General features: G+C 48.3%; 1 protein-coding gene across 2 annotated transcripts; it reads right to left on the minus strand.

Moving 5' to 3' along the window:
• Nucleotides 1-871: 871 nt before the first annotated feature.
• On the minus strand, nt 872-12,110 carry prdm1b (PR domain containing 1b, with ZNF domain). 2 transcript variants are annotated; one of them, XM_061741085.1, is made up of 7 exons: nt 12,000-12,110; nt 11,635-11,908; nt 8,168-8,287; nt 6,253-6,493; nt 3,692-4,488; nt 3,121-3,249; nt 872-2,461 (listed from the first exon to the last, which is right to left on the minus strand). In XM_061741085.1, exons 2-7 carry the CDS (start codon nt 11,803-11,805, stop codon nt 1,937-1,939), a joined length of 1,983 nt encoding a protein of 660 aa, XP_061597069.1. In that variant the 5' UTR covers nt 11,806-11,908; nt 12,000-12,110; the 3' UTR covers nt 872-1,936. The 2 variants fall into 2 exon arrangements, with proteins under 2 accessions (XP_061597069.1, XP_061597070.1); XM_061741086.1 differs by lacking the exons at nt 8,168-8,287; nt 11,635-11,908; nt 12,000-12,110 and adding an exon at nt 6,873-7,023.

Below are 12,110 nucleotides of genomic sequence, written 5' to 3' on the forward strand. Positions count from 1 at the left end.
CAAATCGACGCAGAGCCTACGGCGTAGCTTACGTAGCCTACGGCGTAACCTAACAGCCTTTACTCCGGCGCGATCTTGGAGAACAACGGACAAAAAAAGGGATTATGTACATTCACTGAGTGAATATTATGAAAGTAAAATATTGGTTTGTAACGAGAAATGTAATCAAAACGGAGTTTTATGCAGAAACTAACTCAAAATATTGATTTTATTCACAAAAAAATAAGAAATGTCTGCCATGTTTTTTTTTTTTAATTCAGTCCGCAAATGACGACAAAAGCATTCTGGGAAATTTTCATACCCCCTCGCTCGCCAAGTCAGCATCTGAAATCCCTCGATTTGAAGGGGCTATTCTCAGCCCCTAGCCCTCGTTATGCCCCCTCCCCCTTGGTGAAAAGAGGAATTGGGACACCACTACCTTCACGGGAACGCGCAAAAGTTAGGGTTAGTGAAGAAAACAAGGTTGAGGGGTTCAATTGGGACGCAGCCTTAATCCACCTGGCCTGCTGCTGGTCTTTCCCTGCTCATCTCTCGGTTTCTCCAACCTGTAGAAACCATTCTCTCCTTCCTTGCTGTCCAACCTACAAATCATCATACGTCCTTTGTTCGGCTGTTGGCACCTCTACCTTTTCTTATGCTGCATCATTAAACTTATGCTTACCTTTACAAGACACTTATTAGGTCACTGGATATTGACTCCATTCTGGATCCAGACCCCGGTGGTCAGTGAAAGAACTGCAGGTCTGAATCCAGACCCTAGTGGTCAGTAGAGGAACTGCAGTTAGATTCACGTCCTGGTTTATTTCAGTCTTGCCAACCGGAGTAAATAGACAAACCACAACACTTATAGAAACAATATCTTTAATGTGCTACATCATGTAAATAGAAAAGTTTCACCAAAATATTCTCTCACGTATAAATTCTGAACATCTTGTAACAAAAAATAAACTACGTAAACAAATGTACTGTACAAAAGTAGAAAACTACAAAAAAAGGAAGGACATGTCTGACTGAAGGAGGAAGTATTTACAGCTTTTCAGAGTAAAAGCATCAGTCAGGTCTGTTTTCTTTGATCACAGCACTACTTGACTAATTCAAAAGCTATGAACTCATCTCCACTGCTTATTACGAGGTCCTGACGTCTGGAGTCTGATTTGGACGAAGCTGCTGTTTACAGACATTTGCGGTAAAGCTTTCTGGTTGAAAAAATATTATATTTCTCAAACATGGGAATCCGGTGAGAGAGGAAGGACAAACCTGCTGGGTTCGTCTTTTTGGTAGCTTCAGGTTTCATTCAGCACAGTCACAAAAGCTGAAGAAGTCTTTGTCTGAATCTCTTCTCTCCTCCGTGAAGCTGGGAAACCCTAAAACAGTGCTGCACATTCATGTCTGGAAGTTTGGCAAATGCTCATTATCCCGATGGATTTTTGTCCCTTTATGACATAAATAAATAAAACAATCACACACCAATGAGTTTGTGCCGTAGAAACTGTCCTGGTGTCCAGAACCAGAGGCCATCTATGGTTTTCCAAACAAATCTCCCCAAAAACTAAGGAAAAAAAAACAATCTATGACACAACTAAATAAATATAAGTCCATCTTCAACGGAAATAAGTTAAAGCAGAATAAGCAACAACTTTCTACCTGAGTGAAAGGTTTTAGTTCACAGCTTCAGATTGGTTCAGTCTTTGGAGTGCTGTTCCCCAGCTGGCACGTCCGTGTGGAACGTTCTGGGCTAAAAGTGGGCTACGTGGGTCCAGAGTGGGTTATAAGTGGGTAAATGTCTCTGATGGTCTCTGATGGCCCACTCAAGATCCATATTTGGAGCCCACTTTTGACCCGGGTGGAACCCACAGATGTGCGGCTGGGTCCTTTGGTGCTGTGCTTGTTGGACCAGGAGGAGTCCCGATGTGAACTGGATTTGGCGTGTTTGTTCTCACTGTCCTTCTGTTTTCACCACAGGCCGTGCGTGGAGGTGCACCACGCTGGCTCTGTCCTGATAGGCCGCGTGGTTCCCAGGTACCGCCGCCGTCAGGGCCCTGAGCAGTACCGTGGCCTCCTTCTGGTCCTCCTTCCCCTCCCCCTCCAGCGTCCGGGCCAGCCAGCGCTCTGCCGCCTCGGCCACCTGGGAGGCCGGCGCTGCGTCCACCAGCGCGTCCGCCTCCTGGCTGGCGTCGAAGCGCTCCAGCATCTCGGCGAAGGGGGCGGGGCTGGGGGCGGGGCCGGCCGGGCAGCAGCCCCGCTGGTGCAAGCGCAGGGAGAAGCCGTGGAAGAAGGCACAGGCGCAGAGCGGGCAGCGGTGCGGGCGCTCGCGGCCGCTGTGCAGGCGCCGGTGCAGCTTGAGGTGGATGTACTGGGTGAACTTGGTGCTGCAGAGCTTGCACTGGTACGGCTTCTCCCCCGAGTGCAGCCGCAGGTGTGTCTTCAGGTTGCTGGTGCTGCTGAAGCGTTTGTGGCACACCTGGAACAGGAAAGCAGCACTTGTGAGTCACTTGTGACGGTCTAAGAAAGGTTCAGAGAAAGGTTCCGAAACAACCATCACAACAGGTGCGTGAGTCAGTTTCTGTTTCATGTGAAATGTCTTAAAGCAAAAAAGCAACAAAAAAAACAACCTGCAATCCCAACTATCCCCATAACCATAAGATTTAAGATGGTGTGCTGCAGCCCGGTGCTGCTGGTCATAGTGATGTTTTTGGCAGCCTGTTTCAATTTTAGTTTTAGTCTAGTCTTTGGGTCAAGCTATCATTTTAGTTTTTATTAGTTTTAGTCACGTTCATTCTCCTCAAGTTTCAGTCGACTAAAAGTCTGAGCATTTTAGTCTTATTTCATTCAGAATTTTCCAGGACCATTTTAGTCTTAGTTTTAGACAGAGATTGTATTTAGCCAAACCCATGTTACAATTCTAACAAGGTTATCTTATTTTTATATTATTGTTGCATTTTAGAATCAATAATACCTTCATTCCAGATACGGAAGACTCTAATTTGAGTTTACAACATATTTATTTTTCTATTATCGTCTCTTCTTCTTCTCCCCCCCAAAAAAGTGCAATCCCAACTATCCCCGTAACCATAAGATTTAAGAGCTGCAGCCGGTGCTGCTGGTCGTCCTGGAACGTACCTGGCACTCGTGCGGCTTCTCGCCTGTGTGGACCAGGTGGTGCTTCTGCAGGTGGGCCAGCTGAGTGAAGCTCTTCTTACACAGGTTGCACTGGAACGGCCGCTCGCCGCTGTGCACTCGGAGGTGGACCTGGAGTTGTTGGAAGGAGGGTTCATTACTCTGGAGTCAAATCTTTAAAATTGAATTCAATTCATTTCAATTTCATTTATATAGCGTCTATTACAACAGAAGTTGTCTCTAGGATCTTTCCAGAGACCAGAACGGGACCCCCGAGCAATTATTACATAAACATAACATAAACAATTGCAGGTAAAAACTCCCCTAGTGGGAGAAAAACCTTAAGCCAAATTGGTTTAATTCACTGTACGAATTGTTACAGATTACTTTTGTAATACTGTATTTGATCCGATCTTTGTACGTTTTAAAGCACTTTGAATTACCTTGTGTTGAATTGTGCTATACAAATAAACTTGCCTTGCCTTGCCTAAGCCAAACAGTGGAAAGGATAAACTCCCCTTTAGGAGGGAAGAAACCTTGAGCAAAAGGTGAGGCGCATATTTGGAAGGCTCACCTTGAGGTTGGACAGCTGGCCGAAGGTCTTGGAGCAGACGTTGCACTCGTACTTGATCTTCCCGTTCTGCTTCTTGAGCGGGTACGGCAGCGCCTTGTGTCCGGGGCCGTTGCGCGGCGGGGGGCCGCCCCTGCCGGCGGCGCTCACGCTGAGGTTCACGGCCTCCTCGCAGCTGAGCGGCGACGCCTCGTTGGACTGGGGGTCGGGCTTCGGGGCCGGGGACAGCTCCGGGGTGGCCGGGGCACCCCTGGGTGGCGAGACGTTGGGCGTCAGCTCCTTCAGGCTCCCGTGAGTCGCCGGAGCGTAGGGCAGGGGCATCGGGAGCAGGTTCGGGGGGCCGACGGGGGGGTAGGGGAGGCCGTCGGTGCCCAGGTAGCTGCCGTACCGGAGGGACCCCCGAGAGGACAGCACCCCCGAGAGGGCGGCGGGGTAGGGGGGCACCAGGAGGCGGGAGTAGGGGGGGCCGTAGGAGGGGAGGAACTGGTAGGAGGGCTGGAGGGGTCTGGACTGGGGGTAGAGGGGGTAGGAGGGGACCACGCCGTGCAGGTGGAGGGGCAGGTTTCTGTGTGGGCCTGGCTGGTGGGGGGGGTACGGGGGGGTCAGGCCCAGACCGGGGTCCCTCCGCTCCGTATCCGGGTCTTCCTTCTCCACCTTCCGGCTGAAGTCCATGACCTGGTCGTCGGGGGTGTCGGGGGGTGTGTCTCTGTCCAGCATCTCCATGGTGACCTTCTCCTCACTGTCCTTTAGCCACGTCTGAAAAAGTGGCGCCACTTTCACCGCCTCCTCCTCGATTCGCTCTGGAAACAAAAACATGGACAAGGACTTAAGTTTGGGTGGAACCCACAGACGTCACTGCACTTCTGACCCCCGCGCCGGACTCTGAAATATTTTTAACACTTTGAAATATTTTCAACACCCTCCTGGACCCAGGACACCCTCTGCTGGTAAACGGCAGCAGTTTCAGTTCTGCCATGACACACCGAGAGTGACAGGAGTGATTTGTGCGTGGGAGGTTGCGACACAGGCGTCTGTGTGACATGTCATGTTTATGAAAGCGTTCCTGGGTATCGTTCATTACCGTACTGACCACAAGCACGGAAGAATATCAAGACACTTCTCTTCTTTCTCCTCTTCTCTGTTTTGAGAAACGCTCAGTTGTTCCCCACTGTGACTCTGTGACTCCAGAGCTCAGAAGCGGAGTACCGAACCGCACCGTACGTCAACCAGAATCACGTTTTATTGTGTGGAGACAGAATAAAAATCATCCAAATTTTTTTACTTCTAGAAAGAAGAAAAAAGAAATCCCCCCTGACTCCTTCTGTATGATTCAAGATGCTGCATAATTGAAAAATAGTGCATCCTTAGAGTGCAGTATTGTACTTGGGTTTGAAAGAGTTGTCACCTAGCTAGGATCCCCTTTTGGGCTCATCTTGGTTATAAGTGGGGCCCTTAGGTCCAGAGTGGGGGTCAAGTACCCGGGAACCATGGAGCATACAAGTGAAGCTAAAGATAAAGAGATACAATGAAAGTGTGACATCCTAAGTACCCCCTTACTGCTCTGGTGGATTTAAGAGTTGCCACAGGTGCTGCTAATCTCAAAAATGACGAACCAATCATCAGAAGGAGAACAGACCTCGATAAGACATCAGCAATAGTCAAACCAGCAGACTTTTGGAACAATGGTCGTTTGAGATGATCTTAGTTATGTTTTGACACAGAAAATAGCAGAGAATGAGTCCTGCAGATGACAGCGTCAGTCAGATCAGGAATGCGTGACTCACTCCTCGTCACCTGGATGAGGCGCGATTCATCGCCTGTCATTGTCCTACCTGATGATATCATGACTTAATGATGTTCCACAGATAGCTGAGATCAGCTGACTCACACTGGGACTTTGACCAGCCTCGCTGGCGACAAAAAAACACTCCCTGCCGAGTAAACCTGCAGGCCAGGTTCCTGGGGGGGACTCCCCATAGGTTTCAACCTCAGCTGATTCAGCCTCAGCTTCCTAACCAACTGTGGGGAACCTTCAGGGCCTTCTACGCCTTCAGAGAATGCTCATTTAATTTAATACAACATATTTAACAGATTTTCCCTCATCTATGTTCGAAAAATTAAGTTTATTGTCAAGTTCATGTCCTGAAAACCTGTTATCCAATCAGAATCGTCTGTCTTTATTAAGGCCCGGTTAGCTGCTCATTCATTGGTTAGGACTTCACGAATCCCGGGGAAGGCCAAGCTATGTGTTTTGGTTTGGAGAGTGACGGGCAAATCGACCAATCACGGTTTGATTTCAAATAGGCGGGAATAAAACACTAGATCGTAGGCCTTCATGAAGTCCCAACATCAAATCTTTGCAGAGTGGTGAGAGCGGTTGAGAGACGGAGTTAAATGGCGGAAGATGAGAGTGACGTTTGTGTACTCTTGCTTTTTTCCGCAATTATTTATTTTCTCTGTGATAAGGTGAAGGCCCAGTGGTAGTGTTCACGGTTCGCCACTGCTAACCAACTCCCGGTTTTCATGGCGGGTTGGGGACGGTATCGAATGGCGGGGGTTCTCACCGTGGCCTGGCTCGTCCTGCTGGCTGCAGAGTCTCTGGGCGAACTCGCGGCTGTACCACACCAGCAGCTCCTGCCGCGGCTCCACGGCCCGGGTCGTGTAGAAGTAGATGTCCCGGCCGTTCTGGCAGGCCACCAGGTTCTGCTCGGCCGGGTAGCGCGCCGGGTTGACATAGCGCATCCAGTTGCTCCTGTGGACGTCGTAGCCATCGATGAAGTGCTGAAGCTTCCCCCCGTTGTAAATCTGCAGGAGAAGAGGAAGAGTCAAGGATCTGAGTGGGACCCGGTAACTACCTCAGATAATTCAATTCAATTCAATTTTATTTATATAGCGTCTATTACAAAAGAAGTTGTCTCCAGGATCTTCCCAGAGACCAGAATATGAACATGACCCCCGAGCAATTATTACCTAAACATAACATAAACAATGGAAGGTAAAGCAAGTAAAGACAACAGGAGTGGTACACGATAAGTACCTCAGATAGAACGAGTACCGGTAACTACCTCAGATAACAGGAGTGGTACCTGGTAACTACCTCAGATAACAGTCAGATAATTTAAAATAGATCCAATGTAATAATAAACTAAAATAATAAATCAGCGGAAGATCAGGAATAATTCACCTCTGCCATGTACAGTCAGGTATCCTGTGTATCCTCAGGTGTGTGTCTCGGTGTGTGTATCCTGAGTGGTGTGTGTAGCTGTCAGGTCTGCGTGTGCTGCGCTCTGTTTTAGTCTTTGAGGTGGGTGGAGGAGTGGCCTGGTGGCTGCCTCCCTCCCTCCCTCCCCGCCACTCCTCCTTTCACTTCTCTTCCGTCCCTGCCCGGGGACATGCCTCCTGCGGCACGTCGGCCCCGCGCTCCTGTCACCGCTGATAACACAATCAGTCTGACTTTCACTTTTGCAATGAGGCAGGATCCCCCCTCCCTACACACACACACACAAACGCACGCTCCGGGAAATGAAGCTGGAAGGAAAATACGTGGGCAGAAACTACTCGTGGGAATTGACTCAGCAGAAGTGAAAAATTTCAGAGAGTGACACAAGGAGGATGGCAGAAAGGAAAGAGGCAAGTGCAGAACTCTGCCAGTAAATCCACGTTCACGACTTCCTCTCACATTCACACGGAGCGCCTCCTTTCCCTTTGGTTCTTTGAATATCCAGAGTTTTTTTTAGATGTATCGCAGCCTGTTGGGACTCTCAATGGTTTGGAAAACAAAAATGGCTGAAGTTAGCTTCTGAATCATCACTTTTTATTCCTCAGAAGGGACAAGGACCTTCTCAGTAAAGGTTCCACAAATCAAACGTTTCTATCCCAGAGATCATTCACTCCGGGTTTGACTTGTCCAAGTATTAGTTTTTAATCTGAACCTTAATCTGAACCTGGTCAAAGGTGTACAGATGTTAAAAAAAGAGTAGGAAAATCGTCCTTTTTTGCATTTCCACAAATGCAATAAACATTTCACAACCTATTTTATTACATTTTTACGATCTTAGTATTATAAAGTATTGCGTTATGTTTTTGTGACCTGGTCTAAAGTGGCCTTCAAGCTCTTAAAACCGATGTAATGGTAACTTCAGTGTTGTAGAAACAAAAAACAAGTACCAGAAGAAGTTCAAAAAAACATCTTTACAGCCAATCAGAACCCAGAAAATGAACAGGTCACCACCAAGCCCCGCCCCCTGCTGGCCTGACTGGGAAAATCCCTAATCTCTGATGTATTTGGCAAACTTTTTCTGGTGTTTTTTAGTATTTTGTTTCCCTCATGTCTGAACGTGTACACTGAGCAAGCTAGCTGTTCCTGTTAGCTGGCTAGCATCCTGTTTTCCCTCCCGCTGAGCAGTGCCTATCCGACAGACGGACAGGGTTTGAGAGTCCCCCTTCCCCATCTCTGTAGTAGCTGTGAGCATCTCTTACCCTCCAGAAGTACTTTCTGTTGGCCTGCTTGGGGACGTTGTCTTTGGTGTAGATGTCTCCCTGCAGGGGCCCGAAGCGGGTGCCCAGAGGGATGTATTCTTTGCTGAACACACCTGTCACCTGGAAGACAGAAAAGACACGGAGGTCAGACGACAGCGTAACCGTCGTGCAGCGTTTTGACCCAGCCAGCTCCACACCGACATGACCCAGTTTCCACCTAAAGGAGTTGAAGGAATGAGGGAAATCCCTGACCTGGTCTACTGATCCCTGACCTGGTCTACTGATTCCTGACCTGGTCTACTGATCTCCTGGGGGGGGCCGGGCTTCAGACTCTGACACGGCAGCTCAAGTTCTGACTTTCAATTCACTTTCAGCTTAACAAACACCTGAATGCTTCAGACCAGCGATCTGTTTTTAAATGGCTGGACACATGGTGATGATCAGTTCATCAATAGAGGGAATGCGCATGACGTCACAGATGCGACTTCACAGCTGGTTACGCCCACTGAGTGGCAGAAAGAATGAGTGGCAGCGTAGACTTTCAGTTTGAGCAACTCGAAGAGTTATCGTTTAACAGACTGGTGAAAAATAAGCTTAATAGAGACAAAGATCGCTGCAATTCACAGAAACAACTTGATTCCAGGCACCGAAACGTGGATTTGCGGTTCCCATTTTGTATCAGGTAATGTTGGATTTTTGGGTAGCTAACGTTAAATGGTCATATCATGAAGTTTGGTGTCCTTTAATTTCGCCAACAAATCCTGCCTTTAAGTAGGACTAAGCGTCAAAACTTTTGTATGCCTTCAAGCTTTGCTTCGTGTATTTCCCCAGCATAGAAATTAAGTACATATAAATATCAGGAAACTGGATTCGTGGCCAAATATTAATGTCCATGGACCACTGGTTCTTGGGGTAACTGTACGAGTCACTGTCAAGTCCAACTGCCTTTAATTTTAGTCCATAATCGGCTGTTATCCCGTCTTCTCCACTAGTTGCTGCCATTTTTGCTGATGTTTTGCCACTCAGTGTGAGTAAGGGGGCGTGGTCCAGTGGGGAAGTGACATCAATGCATACCCTCTATACTGATGACCGGCAGCACCTGGGTGCATCTCTTAAATCTTCTGGATCAGTAGGGGAGTACTTAGTATTGCCCCCATTTTCTTTCTTTAACTTCATTTCCATTGTTTTGAGAGTATTTTCAAACTATTGTATCTTAACCTGAACCAACATACCAGCTCAAATCAATCTGCATCATAAATGGACCAGAGAACCCCCATTAGCAGAGCTCCACCAATCTCTGACAGTTGGTCAGGAAACTGGGGGCTCAGTGCCATTGTTGTGTTTTCTTCTTGAAGTGGGAGATTAGAATCAGCTGCAGGGGTTTTACAGGTCAGAGCTAGCCACGTGTTAGCCACGGGTTACAGATACGCTTTTGGTTAGGCTAGGTAAGACAGAGGACAGATCATGTCATGTCTAGCAATACACAAGTGTGTGTGTGAGCGTGAGGGAGTGTGTGTGTGTGTGTGTGTGAGTGTGTGAGGTGAATCTGGTCTGACAGGGTTATTGTGTTTCGTTGGCATTGCGTGACTAATGTGTTGCTGTAGCTGCTCAACCGCTCGCTTGGACCAGGTTTGGATGGTCCAAACCTGGGGGGGTTTAGAGTGGGGTTAGAGTTGGCCACAACCCCCCCCACCCCAACACGCACACACACACACACACACACACCAGCTGAAACCTGGCCCACTGCCCGGCAACAACGAAAGTTAATCATCTGGTTTTAACCCAAATCACCCCCCCGCCCTAACCCCAAGGACTCGCTGAACCCCCCCCCCCCCCCCTCGAAGGCAGCCGTCACCGACGCTCCATCTGCCACGTGCCCTTCACCCCTCCGGCCCGTCCCCGGCACGCTTCAGCGGCGAGGAGAACTGGACGGCCGGCATTCCTTCTCAGGATGATGAGGGTGTTTGAGTTACCTGAGTACCCCCCCGACCGGCTTTATTCACCGTACAAATTGTTACAGATTACTTTTGTAATATTGTATTTGACCCGGTCTTTGTACATTTGACCGTATAGAAACGTAATTTTTGCCATTGTAAGAATGAGATGTGTACCTGCTGTACTCTACTGCTCTTACTTTTTAACAACTTGTGCTTTTTATTATTTTACCTCTTTTCTTACCATTTTAGGTCATTTTATTTGTTATTTACTGTTTAATTGTGTCTTGTCGCTTTTAATGTTGATATAAAGCACTTTGAATTACCTTGCGTTGAATTGTGCTATACAAATAAACTTGCCTTGCCTTGCCTATGAGAGTCACCGGTCCTAGAGGAACCGCAGTGAGCCTGGTTCTGGGGCCGTGTTTGTGTCGTAAGATTTTATCTGAGCTTTCTCTTCTGCAGACGGAGGAGGAACAGACGAGTGTGAAAGCTGCAGAAGAGGAAGAGGGGCCAAAAGAGGAAGAGTATTTATAGCAGAAAACGCTCCTCACTCTTCCTTCAATGAAGCTGTGTCAGTTCTTCAGCCGCATCACTCACGCCCTGTGCACCTGCGTGTATCATCACCAGGGTCTCTCTACTAGTATACTTCCGAATATACTTCCTCATACACTCCATAATATGCTACTTAGTTTGCTCCCTAATTTTATGAAGAAAAACTCAAACATTCTGACTTTTTAAGTTTGCAATCATAGAATTTCTGAATGTCTAAGGGATGGTTCAGTTCATTAACTCGCGTAATTTTTTTTTGTACGCGAATTCCTGAATTTCTGGCTTTTTAAAAACTCACAAATTTGAGACGGAAAACTTGTATTTACCAAATTTGAAAACTTGCGAATTTGGAAGAAACAAACTCAGAAATCCTGGTTTCATAAATATATAAAGAGATATATTTTTATAAATAAAAAAAAGAAGTGAGTTTCTGAACTCCCATGAGGAGTTTAGATTTCTGAAATTTATGGAAAGATCTGTTTTATTTTTCAGTGCAGAGTCCAGATAAGTTCTTCAAAAGTCACAAGTTGAGTTTTGGGTCAGAGGTCTTAATCAGGCAGCTACACCCGAACACAAAAGTCTGGATACGGAGACTCGACCTGTCACCGTATGCAGCTCGAGGTCTGAATCTGGACCGGAACAGATCTGAACCAGACCTGGAACAGACCTGGAACAGATCTGAACCAGACCTGGAACAGACCTGGAACCGGTTCTGATCAAGGATCAAGGATGTGCCAGAGGAGGAGAAGCTGTGACTGCAGCTGCAGACTCAGGTGCAGGACTGACCGGGGACCTCTGACCTGAAGCTGCCAGAGGCCTGGCGCTCGCAGGGCTCCCTCACACAAACACCCTCTCTCTCACACACACACACACACACACACACACCCACACACACACACACTCTCATGCGATCCTGCTAGTCAGCAGGTCTTTTGTCCCACACAGATGGCAGGACCCAACTCCAACCCGTTGAGGCATTACCTCGTTGTCGCTGCCGTAGTCGAAGGCCAGGTTCCGGGGGACGGAGGTCATGGCTTTGGGCAGGCTGAAGCCGGGCTCCGACACCTGGTCCGGGACGATGTAGGTGCAGTTGAGGGCCAGGTCGGCCTCCCTCCAGTCGCTCGTGTCCATCGGTGGGCTCTCCAGCTTCATGCTCTCCGTTGGTTCCGTAGACGCTGGATCCGGTTTGGTTTCCGCTGCTTCGGTTTGGAAGTGCTTTGGTCGGGTCGTGGTCTCAGGTACTAAAGCTTCAGGTCTGGAAAGGAAACCAGGACAGAGAGATGGACGTGAGGGTCTGTGAGGGCCCGTGAAGGCGGTTCCAGGGTCCGGGGCTCGCTGGGACTTACTGGGACTGGTCCGTTGAGCTGCTGCAGCCTCATGTCTTTGGTTGTGTCATCTCCTGATCCTCCGTCAGGTATCCAGTCTGGCTGCGGTCCGTCCAGGTCGGTCACTCTCTA

Source organism: Cololabis saira, chromosome 15 (assembly GCF_033807715.1).
Source record: "Cololabis saira isolate AMF1-May2022 chromosome 15, fColSai1.1, whole genome shotgun sequence".
NCBI lineage: Eukaryota > Metazoa > Chordata > Actinopteri > Beloniformes > Belonidae > Cololabis > Cololabis saira.